Source organism: Salmo trutta, chromosome 19 (genome assembly GCF_901001165.1).
Source record: "Salmo trutta chromosome 19, fSalTru1.1, whole genome shotgun sequence".
NCBI classification, from domain to species: Eukaryota; Metazoa; Chordata; class Actinopteri; order Salmoniformes; family Salmonidae; genus Salmo; species Salmo trutta.
Genome location: NC_042975.1, coordinates 43,122,890 through 43,136,867, shown reverse-complemented (window position 1 = coordinate 43,136,867; position 13,978 = coordinate 43,122,890). Strand labels below are relative to the sequence as shown.

Below are 13,978 nucleotides of genomic sequence, written 5' to 3'. Positions count from 1 at the left end.
GGAGGTGGTTCTATATGGGGGTACAGCGTGGTGTCTGGAGGGAGGTGGTTCTATATGGGGAGTACAGCGTGATATCTGGAGGGAGGTGGTTCTATATGGGGAGTACAGCGTGGTGTCTGGAGGGAGGTGGTTCTATATGGGAGTACAGCGTGGTGTCTGGAGGGAGGTGGTTCTATATGGGGAGTACAGCGTGGTGTCTGGAGGGAGGTGGTTCTATATGGGAGTACAGTGTGATGTCTGGAGGGAGGTGGTTCTATATGGGAGTACAGCGTGGTGTCTGGAGGGAGGTGGTTCTATATGGGGAGTACAGCGTGGTGTCTGGAGGGAGGTGGTTCTATATGGGGAGTACAGCGTGGGTGTCTGGAGGGAGGTGGTTCTATATGGGAGTACAGCGTGGTGTCTGGAGGGAGGGGGTTCTATATGGGGAGTACAGCGTGGTGTCTGGAGGGAGATGGTTCTATATGGGGAGTACAGCGTGGTGTCTGGAGGGAGGTGGTTCTATATGGGGAGTACAGCGTGGTGTCTGGAGGGAGGTGGTTCATTATGGGGAGTACAGTGTGGTGTCTGGAGGGAGGTGGTTCTATATGGGGAGTACAGCGTTTTGTCTGGAGGGTGGTGGTTCTATATGGGGAGTACAGCGTGGTGTCTGGAGGGAGGTGGTTCTATATGGGGAGTACAGTCTGGTGTCTGGAGGGAGGTGGTTCATTTTGGGAGTACAGCGTGGTGTCTGGAGGGAGGTGGTTCTATATGGGAGTACAGCGTGGTGTCTGGAGGGAGGTGGTTCATTATGGGAGTACAGCGTGTTGTCTGGAGGGAGGTGGTTCATTATGGGAGTACAGAGTGGTGTCTGGAGGGAGGTGGTTCTATATGGGAGTACAGCATGTTGTCTGGAGGGAGGTGGTTCTGTATGGGGGTACATTGTGGTGTCTGGAGGGAGTGGTTCATTATGGGAGTACAGCATGTTGTCTGGAGGGAGGTGGTTCTATATGGGGGTACATTGTGGTGTCTGGAGGGAGGTGGTTCATTGTGGGAGTACAGCGGGGTGTCTGGAGGGAGGTGGTTCTATATGGGAGTACAGCGTGGTGTCTGGAGGGAGGTGGATCTATATGGGGAGTACAGCGTGGTGTCTGGAGGGAATGGTTCTATATGGGGAGTACAGCGTGGTGTCTGGAGGGAGATGGTTCTATATGGGAGTACAGCGTGGTGTCTGGAGGGAGGTGGTTCTGTATGGGGGTACATTGTGGTGTCTGGAGGGAGGTGGTTCATTATGGGAGTACAGCGTGGTGTCTGGAGGGAGGTGGTTCTATATGGGAGTACAGCGTGGTGTCTGGAGGGAGGTGGTTCTATATGGGGGTACATTGTGGTGTCTGGAGGGAGGTGGTTCATTATGCGAGTACAGCGTGGTGTCTGGAGGGAGGTGGTTCTATATGGGAGTACAGCATGTTGTCTGGAGGGAGGTGGTTTTATATGGGGAGTACAGCGTGGTGTCTGGAGGGAGGTGGTTCTATATGGGGAGTACAGCGTGGTGTCTGGAGGGAGGTGGTTCTATATGGGGAGTACAGCGTGGTGTCTGGCGGGAGGTGGTTCTATATGGGAGTACAGCGTGGTGTCTGGAGGGAGATGGTTCTATATGGGGAGTACAGCGTGGTGTCTGGAGGGAGGTGGTTCTATATGGGGAGTACAGCATGGTGTCTGGAAGGAGGTGGTTCTATGTGGGGAGTACAGCGTGATGTCTGGAGGGAGGTGGTTCTATATGGGAGTACAGCGTGGTGTCTGGAGGGAGGTGGTTCTATATGGGGAGTACAGCGTGGTGTCTGGAGGGAGGTGGTTCTATATGGGGATTACAGCGTGGTGTCTGGAGGGAGGTGGTTCTATATGGAGTACAGCGTGGTGTCTGGAGGGAGGTGGTTCTATATGGGGAGTACAGCGTGGTGTCTGGAGGGAGATGGTTCTATATGGGGAGTACAGCGTGGTGTCTGGAGGGAGGTGGTTCTATATGGGAGTACAGCCTGGTGTCTGGAGGGAGGTGGTTCATTATGGGGAGTACAGCGTGGTGTCTGGAGGGAGGTGGTTCTATATGGGGAGTACAGTGTGGTGTCTGGAGGGAGGTGGTTCTATATGTGGAGTACAGCATGGTGTCTGGAGGGAGGTCGTTCATTATGGGAGTACAGCGTGGTGTCTGGAGGGAGGTGGTTCTATATGGGAGTACAGCGTGGTGTCTGGAGGGAGGTGGTTCTATATGGGGGTACATTGTGGTGTCTGGAAGGAGGTGGTTCTATATGGGGAGTACAGCGTGGTGTCTGGAGGGAGGTGGTTCTATATGGGGAGTACAGCGTGGTGTCTGGAGGGAGGTGGTTCTATATGGGGAGTACAGCGTGGTGTCTGGCGGGAGGTGGTTCTATATGGGAGTACAGCGTGGTGTCTGGAGGGAGGTGGTTCTATATGGGGAGTACAGCGTGGTGTCTGGAGGGAGGTGGTTCTATATGGGGAGTACAGCGTGGTGTCTGGAGGGAGGTGGTTCTATGTGGGGAGTACAGCGTGATGTCTGGAGGGAGGTGGTTCTATATGGGAGTACAGCGTGGTGTCTGGAGGGAGGTGGTTCTATATGGGGAGTACAGCGTGGTGTCTGGAGGGAGGTGGTTCTATATGGGGATTACAGCGTGGTGTCTGGAGGGAGGTGGTTCTATATGGAGTACAGCGTGGTGTCTGGAGGGAGGTGGTTCTATATGGGGAGTACAGCGTGGTGTCTGGAGGGAGATGGTTCTATATGGGGAGTACAGCGTGGTGTCTGGAGGGAGGTGGTTCTATATGGGAGTACAGCCTGGTGTCTGGAGGGAGGTGGTTCATTATGGGGAGTACAGCGTGGTGTCTGGAGGGAGGTGGTTCTATATGGGGAGTACAGTGTGGTGTCTGGAGGGAGGTGGTTCTATATGTGGAGTACAGCATGGTGTCTGGAGGGAGGTCGTTCATTATGGGAGTACAGCGTGGTGTCTGGAGGGAGGTGGTTCTATATGGGAGTACAGCGTGGTGTCTGGAGGGAGGTGGTTCTATATGGGGAGTACAGCGTTTTGTATGGAGGGTGGTGGTTCTATATGGGGAGTACAGCGTGGTGTCTGGAGGGAGGTGGTTCTATATGGGGAGTACAGTGTGGTGTCTGGAGGGAGGTGGTTCTATATGTGGGGTACAGCGTGGTGTCTGGAGGGAGGTGGTTCTATATGGGGAGTACAGTGTGGTGTCTGGAGGGAGGTGGTTCTATATGGGGAGTACAGTGTGGTGTCTGGAGGGAGGTCGTTCATTATGGGAGTACAGCGTGGTGTCTGGAGGGAGGTGGTTCTATATGGGAGTACAGCGTGGTGTCTGGAGGGAGATGGTTCATTATGGGGAGTACAGTGTGGTGTCTGGAGGGAGGTGGTTCTATATGGGGAGTACAGCGTTTTGTCTGGAGGGTGGTGGTTCTATATGGGGAGTACAGCGTGGTGTCTGGAGGGAGGTGGTTCTATATGGGGAGTACAGTGTGGTGTCTGGAGGGAGGTGGTTCTATATGGGGAGTACAGTGTGGTGTCTGGAGGGAGGTCGTTCATTATGGGAGTACAGCGTGGTGTCTGGAGGGAGGTGGTTCTATATGGGAGTACAGCGTGGTGTCTGGAGGGAGGTGGTTCATTATGGGGAGTACAGTGTGGTGTCTGGAGGGAGGTGGTTCTATATGGGGAGTACAGCGTTTTGTCTGGAGGGTGGTTGTTCTATATGGGGAGTACAGCGTGGTGTCTGGAGGGAGGTGGTTCTATATGGGGAGTACAGTGTGGTGTCTGGAGGGAGGTGGTTCTATATGTGGGGTACAGCGTGGTGTCTGGAGGGAGGTGGTTCTATATGGGGAGTACAGTGTGGTGTCTGGAGGGAGGTGGTTCTATATGGGAGTACAGTGTGGTGTCTGGAGGGAGGTCGTTCATTATGGGAGTACAGCGTGGTGTCTGGAGGGAGGTGGTTCTATATGGGAGTACAGCATGGTGTCTGGAGGGAGGTGGTTCTATATGGGGGTACATTGTCGTGTCTGGAAGGAGGTGGTTCATTATGGGGAGTACAGTGTGGTGTCTGGAGGGAGGTGGTTCTATATGGGAGTACAGCGTGGTGTCTGGAGGGAGGTGGTTCTATATGGGGGTACATTGTGGTGTCTGGAAGGAGGTGGTTCATTATGGGGAGTACAGTGTGGTGTCTGGAGGGAGGTGGTTCTATATGGGGAGTACAGCGTTTTGTCTGGAGGGTGGTGGTTCTATATGGGGAGTACAGCGTGGTGTCTGGAGGGAGGTGGTTCTATATGGGGAGTACAGTGTGGTGTCTGGAGGGAGGTGGTTCTATATGTGGGGTACAGCGTGGTGTCTGGAGGGAGGTGGTTCTATATGGGGAGTACAGTGTGGTTTCTGGAGGGAGATGGTTCTATATGGGGAGTATAGTGTGGTGTCTGGAGGGAGGTCGTTCATTATGGGAGTACAGCGTGGTGTCTGGAGGGAGGTGGTTCTATATGGGAGTACAGCGTGGTGTCTGGAGGGAGGTGGTTCATTATGGGGAGTACAGTGTGGTGTCTGGAGGGAGGTGGTTCTATATGGGGAGTACAGCGTTTTGTCTGGAGGGTGGTGGTTCTATATGGGGAGTACAGCGTGGTGTCTGGAGGGAGGTGGTTCTATATGGGAGTACAGCATGGTGTCTGGAGGGAGGTGGTTCTATATGGGGGTACATTGTGGTGTCTGGAAGGAGGTGGTTCATTATGGGAGTACAGCGTGGTGTCTGGAGGGAGGTGGTTCTATATGGGAGTACAGCATGTTGTCTGGAGGGAGGTGGTTCATTATGGGAGTACAGCGTGGTGTCTCGGCAATCTACACACAATCCCCCATAATGACAAAGCAAAAACACATTTTTAGACATTTTTGCAAATTAAATATAAAGACAGAAATACCTGATTTACATAAGTATTCAGACCCTTTGCTATGGGACTCGAAATTGAGCTCAGTTGCATCCTGTTTCCATTGATCAGCCTTGAGATGTTTCTACAACTTGATTGGAGTCAACCTGTTGTAAATTCAATTGATTGCACATGAGCTGGAAAGGCACACACCTGTCTATATAAGGTCCCACAGTTGACAATGTATGTCAGAGCAAAAACCAAGCCATGAGGTCATGTCCTTTAGTGGCGTAGCCAGAGCCCGGACTTGAACCCGATAGAACATCTATGGAGAGACCTGAAAATAGCTGTGCAGTGACGCTCCCCATCCAACCTGACAGAGATTGAGAGGATCTGCAGAGAAGAATGGGAGAAAATCCCCAAATATAGCTGTACCAATCTTGTAGCATTTTACCCAAGAAGACTCGAGGCTGTAATCACTGCCAAAGGTGCTTCAACAAAGCACTGAGTAAAGGGTCTGAATACTTATGTAAATTTGATATTTCCGTTTTTTATGAGCAAAATATTCAAAAACCTGTGAGGGTTACAGTTACAATGAACTCCCCTTTAGAACAGCATCATGTAAGGGGATTCACCTGCTTGCCTACCGTACAACACACAGTTTATTACTGGCCTTTACGATTTGTGTTTTGTCTAAATATAGTGAACTGAACCCCTCATGTTCGATCAGGCCTTGCGACAGTGACCAGGGAGGGACTAGCAGTGTGAGTGAGTGCATGTGGAAACTCGTCAGTAAGATGGTACCCTTAGCAGAAAGCCCAGAGCATACATCAGTTATACAACCATTGATTTTCACATTCCTTTCTTCCTTTAGCCCAGGCAGTTGTTGTCAGGTGTAACATGAGAAAAGGCAGTATTTTTCAATCCCTGTTGCTCCCTGGAGGTCTGCTGGAACTCTCTGTTCCCTATGGAGGGTGAAAACAGGAAGACAATTGATGGTCCAGGGGAGATGGACTGGAGCCCTTCACCCAACACTGTCACCCTCCCTATCCTACTATTGGGCCGATATGACCCTCCCAAATCAGATATGTCACAGCAATCACTGAGTGGCTTGAATGAGAGCATTACCTAAAGTTAGTCTGTGCTGTTTGTAGGAAAGAGAAGCACAATGATTACATTTTTTAACTAATAGAAATGTCCACTATCATTTATCAAGCATAACCAAAGGACCTCTCTGTAAAGGATGACATTTAGTTGGATGTAGATGTAGCCTAGTTTTTAAAAAATCCCAGAAGAAATGTATTCTAAAGATTAATGTTGGAAAGCAGTATATGGCTGACACAGGCTAGCAAACAGATCAAAGTTCACAGGAAGCCTTCTTGCTTCTTCCTTCCTGAAGTGTGTCGCTTTACAGGGTCAGCCATAGTAGTACGGCCCCCTGAAGCAATTAGGGTTAAGTGCCTTGCTCAAGGAAACATCGACCTTTGGGTTACTGGCCCAACGCTCTAACCACTAGGCTACCTGCCGCCCATAGCTAGAGAAGAAGAGCAAAATAGTGACTGGGAGGCAGCAATGCATTAAGCATGCGATACTATTTATATCAGAGGAGTAAGGGTGACCCAATAACTCGCATGTGTTATGCAACATGTGAGCGAAGGGGAAAAAGGAGCAGGGAGCACACACATCTCAGGGGCTTGGATGGCCTTCCACAGAAGCCAATTAGAGCCAGGTCCTGTGGTCAGGTGACCCCGGGGACTAGGGTTCCAGCATGCATGGATGGGCTTGGGGGGGAAGGCAAGTGGACAAAGGTGTCGATTTTGTGTCCCTCAGAGACGGTGCTAAGGGGGACCCATCTGGCACACTGTCTGAAACGCTCCGTCTCTCTCCCCACAGCTAGCTAGCGCTCCAGCTAAGCTGACCCTCGATCTTCCTCTGACACAACCCACCCTGGTGAAGACCTATAGCTAAGGGTTGTCTGAAAAGGAAATGAAAGGGAAATCTCTAGCTATTTTCCACCTTTTCATCCGTTTTCTGTTGGTTCAGGAACAATATCAATGAACTAATCATCTTCTTGCAAGATATTGTGGAATATACAAAAATCTTTACTTTTTGTGTATACTGTATGCCAGCCCTAACCATATACCAACACCTACACTAGTAAGAAACTAATAAATGTAATAGAACAATTGTTGAAAATGTTTGACATATACAATTTTGAGATTCAACAACCAAAATGTGTGATATTTACAAAGTAGAAGGGTGTTCCCATTAATCCATTGTAGTGTTGCATTTCCAAACAGCAGGCTTGGCTGTGTTCATTGAGTCAGCAAAAAGAAGTGCCTTGGTTGGCTTCAGTGAGATGCAATTCTCTCTCTCGCTCTCTCTCCCTTTTTCTCTTTAAGAATGCATCTTCATTTCGTCTTTTTACAATCATACAGGAAAATTAATTAATTGAATGAAATTATAACAAAAATACATATTCAACATCATGCTCTCTACAACACTGTATATTTGAATTAAATAATTCATGCAACAAATATAATTAACTTTTAAAATGTAAATATAGAGGCAGAGAATAAAAGTGAATTAAATGTTTCCTGCCGTGGATTAAGGCTGTATAAGTGTATAAAGGCTTGCTACTGATTAAGATCGGCATCAGCTATTGACACGTCTGATGATGCGCTGTCCACTGATATAGATTAGCTGTTTTAACACTTTTTTGTACAAATGTGTACTTTTTCATCACCAATTAAGTTCATGATACAGAGAAAGCCCAAATAGTTGCTGGTTTGACCTCAATATCAATCAGTCCAGCGCCACTGACAGAGTGTCTGACTCTCTAGCACAGACGATCAATACAAACTCTCCACTCTCAGTCACTCACTTTATTTGGATAGTCCAGATTTGTTCGTCTGTAGATGCTCTACAGATGGTCATGCTATCAATAAACTATCTGTTGAGAAGCAACTGCTTGCTAAGGTTATGGTTAGGGTTAGGATGAAGGTTAAGGTTAAGGTTAGGGTTAGTAGATAGTTGAAATGTCACTGATAGTCCATCTCTAGATGCTCTCAGACCGTCTACAGACTATCTAAATAAAGTGTTATCAAACTCTCTTCCTACTTGGTGTGTACAGTAGTAAGTTACAGTAAGTTTGTTCTATTCTGTTTGTTCCACTTCAAAGCTTGCCAGATTGTGTTACACTATGTTATTGTCATGATGATGATGATGATGATGGTGATGAGGTGAGGCAGGGTGATTCAAAGTTTAGCCAAAGCAGTAAGTTCAGTCCTCTCTAAAATACATGGGAAGCCGACTAAGTTAATTACTATGCAGTGGCAAAACCCGTTTGTCTCTGTTAAAACACTTACAAAGATAACAAGACCGTGGTAAGGTTTGAAAACAAGCTGAGACAATAAGGTGATTCAAACTGTAACCATAGCAGTGAGTCCAGTCTCTATAAAATGCAGGGGAGGCCAAATACGTTTATTATTGTGCTGTGGGAAAACAAGTTTGTCTATGTTAAAACACCGACAAAGAGAACACATTTCATTCAAAAGGTTTTCCTGACCCATCACGTCACTGAACCCTAATTAAATGTTAGCATTTGGAAGTATGGTTCACACATGGGCCTATACATCAGAATGTCTGCTCCTCTGTCCCACAGACGATGCCACAGTAGTGGCAGTGGTTCTTTCAATGAGCTTTTGCACATAGCCTTCGAAACACCATAACTGCATCAGTGCTCGCTGGGTTGCTTAGCAACTGGATAGCACATAGATCCCTACAGAAAGCCTCCTCTTCTGTATGAAACACATCTTGTCTGATTGTACCATGTGATGTGCATTTGAGTAATAATGTGATTACCATTCAAATAAATACTTGAATAATGTTTTATGCTATTTAAGTTATTGATCTAATATGCTCAAGTGGCTGCAGCAGTGCGTGTATGTTCTTTATCTACTTACACAACTGTATGGATGTAACATGAACTGCATTTAGCTGCATTTCAATTGTGTGTGTGTGTGTGTGTGTGTGTGTGTGTGTGTGTGTGTGTGTGTGTGTGTGTGTGTGTGAGTGTGTTTGTTGTCTTCAGTGAGTACCCTATGAGTGTTGATGTGTGTTCAAATAGGCTATCTGGTAAAGTGGTAATGCATGAAACGCACCGGAACGTACTAGCAACATTCTAATGGGTTGCAGGGAGAATAGACTCATATGGCCATCATTTCACTTCATTCCTTGGCGATTCAGTGCATGGATAGGATGCCGTTGAAATTTCTCCTTAGATTTCGGATTTTTTAAATTTCAATTAACATTAGCATTTTATACAATACATTAGGCTAAACTTATTTCCCACGAAATCTTGTACAAGGGAATTTCAACACTTGTTTTCACCACAAATGCTCTTGCGGGTGTTCCTCAATCTTTGCCATTATTTGCTCAGTGCTTCGAGAAGAAGATGAACGAAACATGTAAGGTATTCAATCAAGAGATAAGGTTGGACAACCTCGACGACTGGGCTTTTCACTTGGTTATCCTCTTTGACATTAAATCCAATGTTTTGATACATACACTGGCCGATATATATGACTGGTCATCCATATTTCGCTGTGCCTAATTTTTCACTAGAAGGGTGATATAGCCTGCTCTGACGTCTGCATCAGATATTGTCCATTGCATTGTTTTTTATGGACATTTTTTCCTCACTGACTTTGAGTTGAGAGAAGCAAATCTACATCATCATCAGCAACAAAAGGGGAATGAAGATTTCTTTTTTCTTTTTTTACCCACGCCTCCCCTTTCACCCGCAAACATTTACAGCTAAAACAAATTCTTAAACACATCATAGCCTACATTGTGGAACAATCCCTAGCGCCGGAGCACCGCTGGAACCATGCCTCTTCTGCAGGTTTGGACTGGGAAATTGCAACTGCCAATTTAATCAACAAGACGCTGCTGTTCCTTATCAGACGTCTCTCATTTTTGCTGGACTTTTTCGTTTTTAAAGAAAAAGGCTTGTTATCACTTTTTGAAAGTCTTGTGTAGGCTGTTATGAGCAAGATGTCGGATCTTCTGGTGTTAGTTGAGGGGGTCTGTGACCTGCACGGATTTCCATAGCTTGGGAAAACAGCTTGGACCAATTACGAGGTTTAAACACGCATTTTGTATAAAGCCATTACATGACTAAATGTATCATATATTTTTTTCCCAGCAATTTATTTTAATTGCTTTTTTTACTTTCTTTTCACAATTTTCTTTGGACCACAAGCGGTTGGATTATTGAAACTATATAAGGATTTGTGGAAATGTTGGGTCCTCAAGAAGATAAATTATGTGGAATGTTCTCTGCTTTGGCGGCTCTGTCCTTCGTTTGCTTTGCTCAAAGGTAAGACAGCGTTCTAAGATATATTTCCATGAGAGCAAACGCTTATCATAACTCTCAGAAGGCTATAGGAAGGACAAACCCCACTGAAATCAGATTTTGTCAGCACCGAAATTAAGGCGACATTACTACTCATTATTGCGTTTGCAATCTAACACGAAACCATTTTCTGCGGCGCACGCGCCTGTGTGCGAGCAAGCGGTGCGCGTTCATGTAGTCTATTGTAAAACGCACTCCTATCCAAATTGTAAATAGCGGCTAATTGGCTGGGGCGAGTATCAATCATATTAAATACAATCAAACCGTACATACCCGATAATTAGTAACAATGCTGGGTCTATTAAATTAGCCGTGCCATTGATCAATCAGCACAACTAGCTTTTTAATGGATGTTAGCCAGAGGAATGTAGCCAAAGCATCATCCGTACTGTAATTTTAAGACGTTAACTATAGACGTATGCCTGCGCAATGTTTATGGAAAGAAGAAAATCATAAATCCACCTAAATGTAAATGACCCTGTCTTGATTCCACCCCCATCAACAACACCATGTCGCGTACCTACTACCGATTCATCATTGATCAGCGGGAGAAAATAAAACCCAAACGCCTGTCAGTCGTTTAAAGTGGGTCATCATCACTTCAACACATATGATTTTGAATTTGATAAAAACCTTTTTTTAATTCAATATTCACACTACTCTTCAAGTCTTCAGTCCTCTCCAATATTGCGTATTTTGAGCACCTGTAACCGCCTAGTGGAGATGGTGAAGTAGGCTTAGCAATAGAAGGACGATTTCTTTACTAATGTTTTGTCATGTCCAGTGTAAATGAAGACAAACAGGTAGGCCAACAAAATAACATCTATATTCAGCACGTTCGCATGGTATATTCCCCACAGGGCTACACTGCATTTAACATACTGAGACTGACAACATTCGCTCGCTAATCAAACAGTGGTGGCCCCAAACTGGGTCTTCCATTTTGACATTTCAATTTCATTCTAGTGGCCTATCATGACAGGAAATATACGGGGTGATCACTACGCTTCTCACTCGCCTACAAGCATTGTACACGTTCATCAGCTCTTTGAGTTCATACTTGTTTATGCCTCGTGAATTATGTGGTTAATTACATTGTTATTCAGTGTAAATAAGTAACATATCAATCAGGTATTTTATTTAATTACGGAATTTAAATACTTATGTGTTTCTCAATGTCCCACTGATACATGCAATTAGATGTAAGAGGTGAGTCTTTAGCATGCCAGGTGTAGCCTGATTCAGATCACTTCAAGAAAGCAGGCTCCCAACCCCCACTAAACCAGTGGTTGTTGCCATAGACTTATCAATTAGAAATGTCAGAAATATTGAAATGTCATCTTTTAGGTTTGCTACTGAATATTGAGCAAGTTGAAGGCTACAAGTGTAATGTGAAACATATTCAGAAGTAAGCTAACTGAGCTTCATGTTTAGTTTCAACTCATGGTTCCTGACAGGGTCTTAAAACGGTGATTTCTTTCCACAGCACCTCCACTGGACAAACCGGAATATCTGTGGCCAAGGCCACCGTGGACAAGTTGCTGAAGGGGTATGACATCCGTCTAAGGCCTGATTTTGGAGGTGTGTGAGATATATTGCACCTGTGCTATTGGTCGTTATTTTTCTGAAACCATTTGAATTGTTAGCCTTTTGGAACACCAAAGGCAGAAGTTTTGAAGTGACTGCTACCATCTCATTTGCTACGTGTCTATTAACCACCACATATGGAAGATGGCTTGTTCTCTAGAAGTGGGGCGCATACAGAACCTGTCTAACACTAGTTTTCTTGATGTGCAGCTACATTGAAGGATTGTTAACCAAGGGTTATGCTAGTACACAAAGTCTTTGTAATAGAAAAAGACATTAAGCTTTTACCTACCGAAGCAATTAATAGTGGGAATCTAGGCTAGTAGATTGGTATAATGGTAGAGAACAACATAATGGGTTGAACCACTAGAGTGATGAGTTTTGAAAACAAGCGGATGACAAGTGATTCAGACTGTAGCCATAGCAGTGAGTTCAGTCCTCTCTAAAATGTAGGGCAGGCAAAATACGTTTATTATTGTCCAGTTTGTCAGTGGTACTGGCAAAACGCTGACAAAAAGAGAATGTTGTATAAAATAAAAGCTCATTTGTGAGGTTTGAATGTTGCTTCAATAGTAATAGGAAAGCAACAGCATTATCCTGAAAGATAATTCTGCCATAACGGTCTTATAACTGTGTGGGGTCGGTTTGTCTGATCGTATGCATTCACGACACCAGTAAGAGCAGATCTAGTCAAATGAGTGATCAAGGTCAAGCACACCTGGTGAAACATGTGATTATAGTAACAGCTGATTATATGTACTATATATGTACTATATATGTACAGCTGATTATGGTACTATATATATATATATATATATATATATAGTACCAGTCAAAAGTTTGGACACACCTACTCATTCAAGGGTTTTTCTTTATTTTTACTATTTTCTACATTGTAGAATAATAGTGAAGACATCAAAACTATGAAATAACGCATATGGAATCATGTAGTAACCAAAATAGTGTTAAAAAACATTTTTATATTTGTGATTCTTGAAAGTAGCCACCCTTTGCCTTAATAACAGCTTTGCACTCTCTTGGCATTCTCTCAACCAGCTTCATGAGGAATGCTTTTCCAACAGTCTTGAAGGAGTTCCAACATATGCAAGCTCTTGTTGGCTGCTTTTCCTTCACTCTGCGTTCCAACTCATCCCAAACCATCTCAATTGGGTTGAGGTCGGGTGATTTTGGAGGCCAGGTCATCTGATGCAGCACTCCATCACTATCTTTCTTGGTCAAATAGCCTTTACTCTGCCTGGAGATGTGTTTTGGGTCACTGTCTTAAAAAAAAGAAGATGGGATGGCGTATCGCTGCTGAATGCTGTGGTAGCCATGCTGGTTAAGTGTGCCTTGAATTCTAAATAAATCACTGACAGTGTCACCAGCAAAGCACCATCACACCTCCTCCTCCATGCTTCACGGTGGGAACCACTCATGCAGAGATCATCCCTTCACCTGCTCTGCGTCTCACAAAGACAAGGCGGTTGGAACCAAAAATCTCAAATTTGGACTCATCAGACCAAAGGACAGATTTCCACTGGTCTAATGTCCATTGCTCTTGTTTCTTGGCCCAAGCAAGTCTTTCCTTCTTGTTGGTGTCTTTTAGTAGTGGTTTCTTTGCAGCAATTCACCCATTAGGCCTGATTCACGCTGTCTCCTCTGAACTGTTGATGTTGAGATGTGTCTGTTACTTCAACTCTGTGAAGCATATATTTGGGCTGCAATCTGAGGTGCAGTTAACTCTAATGAACTCATCCTCTGCAGCAGAGGTAACTCCGGGTCTTCCTTTCCTGTGGCAGTCCTCATGAGAGCCAGTTTCATCATAGAGCTTGATCGTTTTTGTGACTGCGCTTGAAGCAACTTTAAAAGTTCTTGAAATTTTCCGCATTGACTGACCTTCATGTCAGACTGACCTTCATGATAGACTGTCATTTCTCTTTGCTTATTTGAGCTGTTCTTGCCATAATTTGGACTTGGTCTTTTACTAAATAGGGCTATCATCTGTATACCACCCCTACCTTGTCACAACACAACTGATTGGCTCAAACGTATTATGAAGGAAAGAAATTCCACAAATT

The 13,978-nt window shown here is 45.2% G+C and overlaps 1 protein-coding gene across 3 annotated transcripts in view; it reads left to right on the top strand.

Moving 5' to 3' along the window:
- LOC115154642 (gamma-aminobutyric acid receptor subunit beta-4) overlaps positions 1 to 13,978 on the top strand; it is an 89,272-nt gene that overhangs the window by 16,210 nt on the left and 59,084 nt on the right. Inside the window, exons 1-2 of one of the 3 annotated variants that reach the window (XM_029701086.1) lie at positions 9,064 to 10,277; positions 11,800 to 11,894. In XM_029701086.1, coding sequence (XP_029556946.1) covers positions 10,198 to 10,277; positions 11,800 to 11,894 — 175 coding nt within the window. In that variant the 5' untranslated portion in view covers positions 9,064 to 10,197. Of the gene's footprint in view, positions 1 to 9,063; positions 10,278 to 10,823; positions 10,899 to 11,799; positions 11,895 to 13,978 lie in introns of those variants that run through there. The other 2 variants (XM_029701088.1, XM_029701087.1) reach the window with 2 other exon arrangements.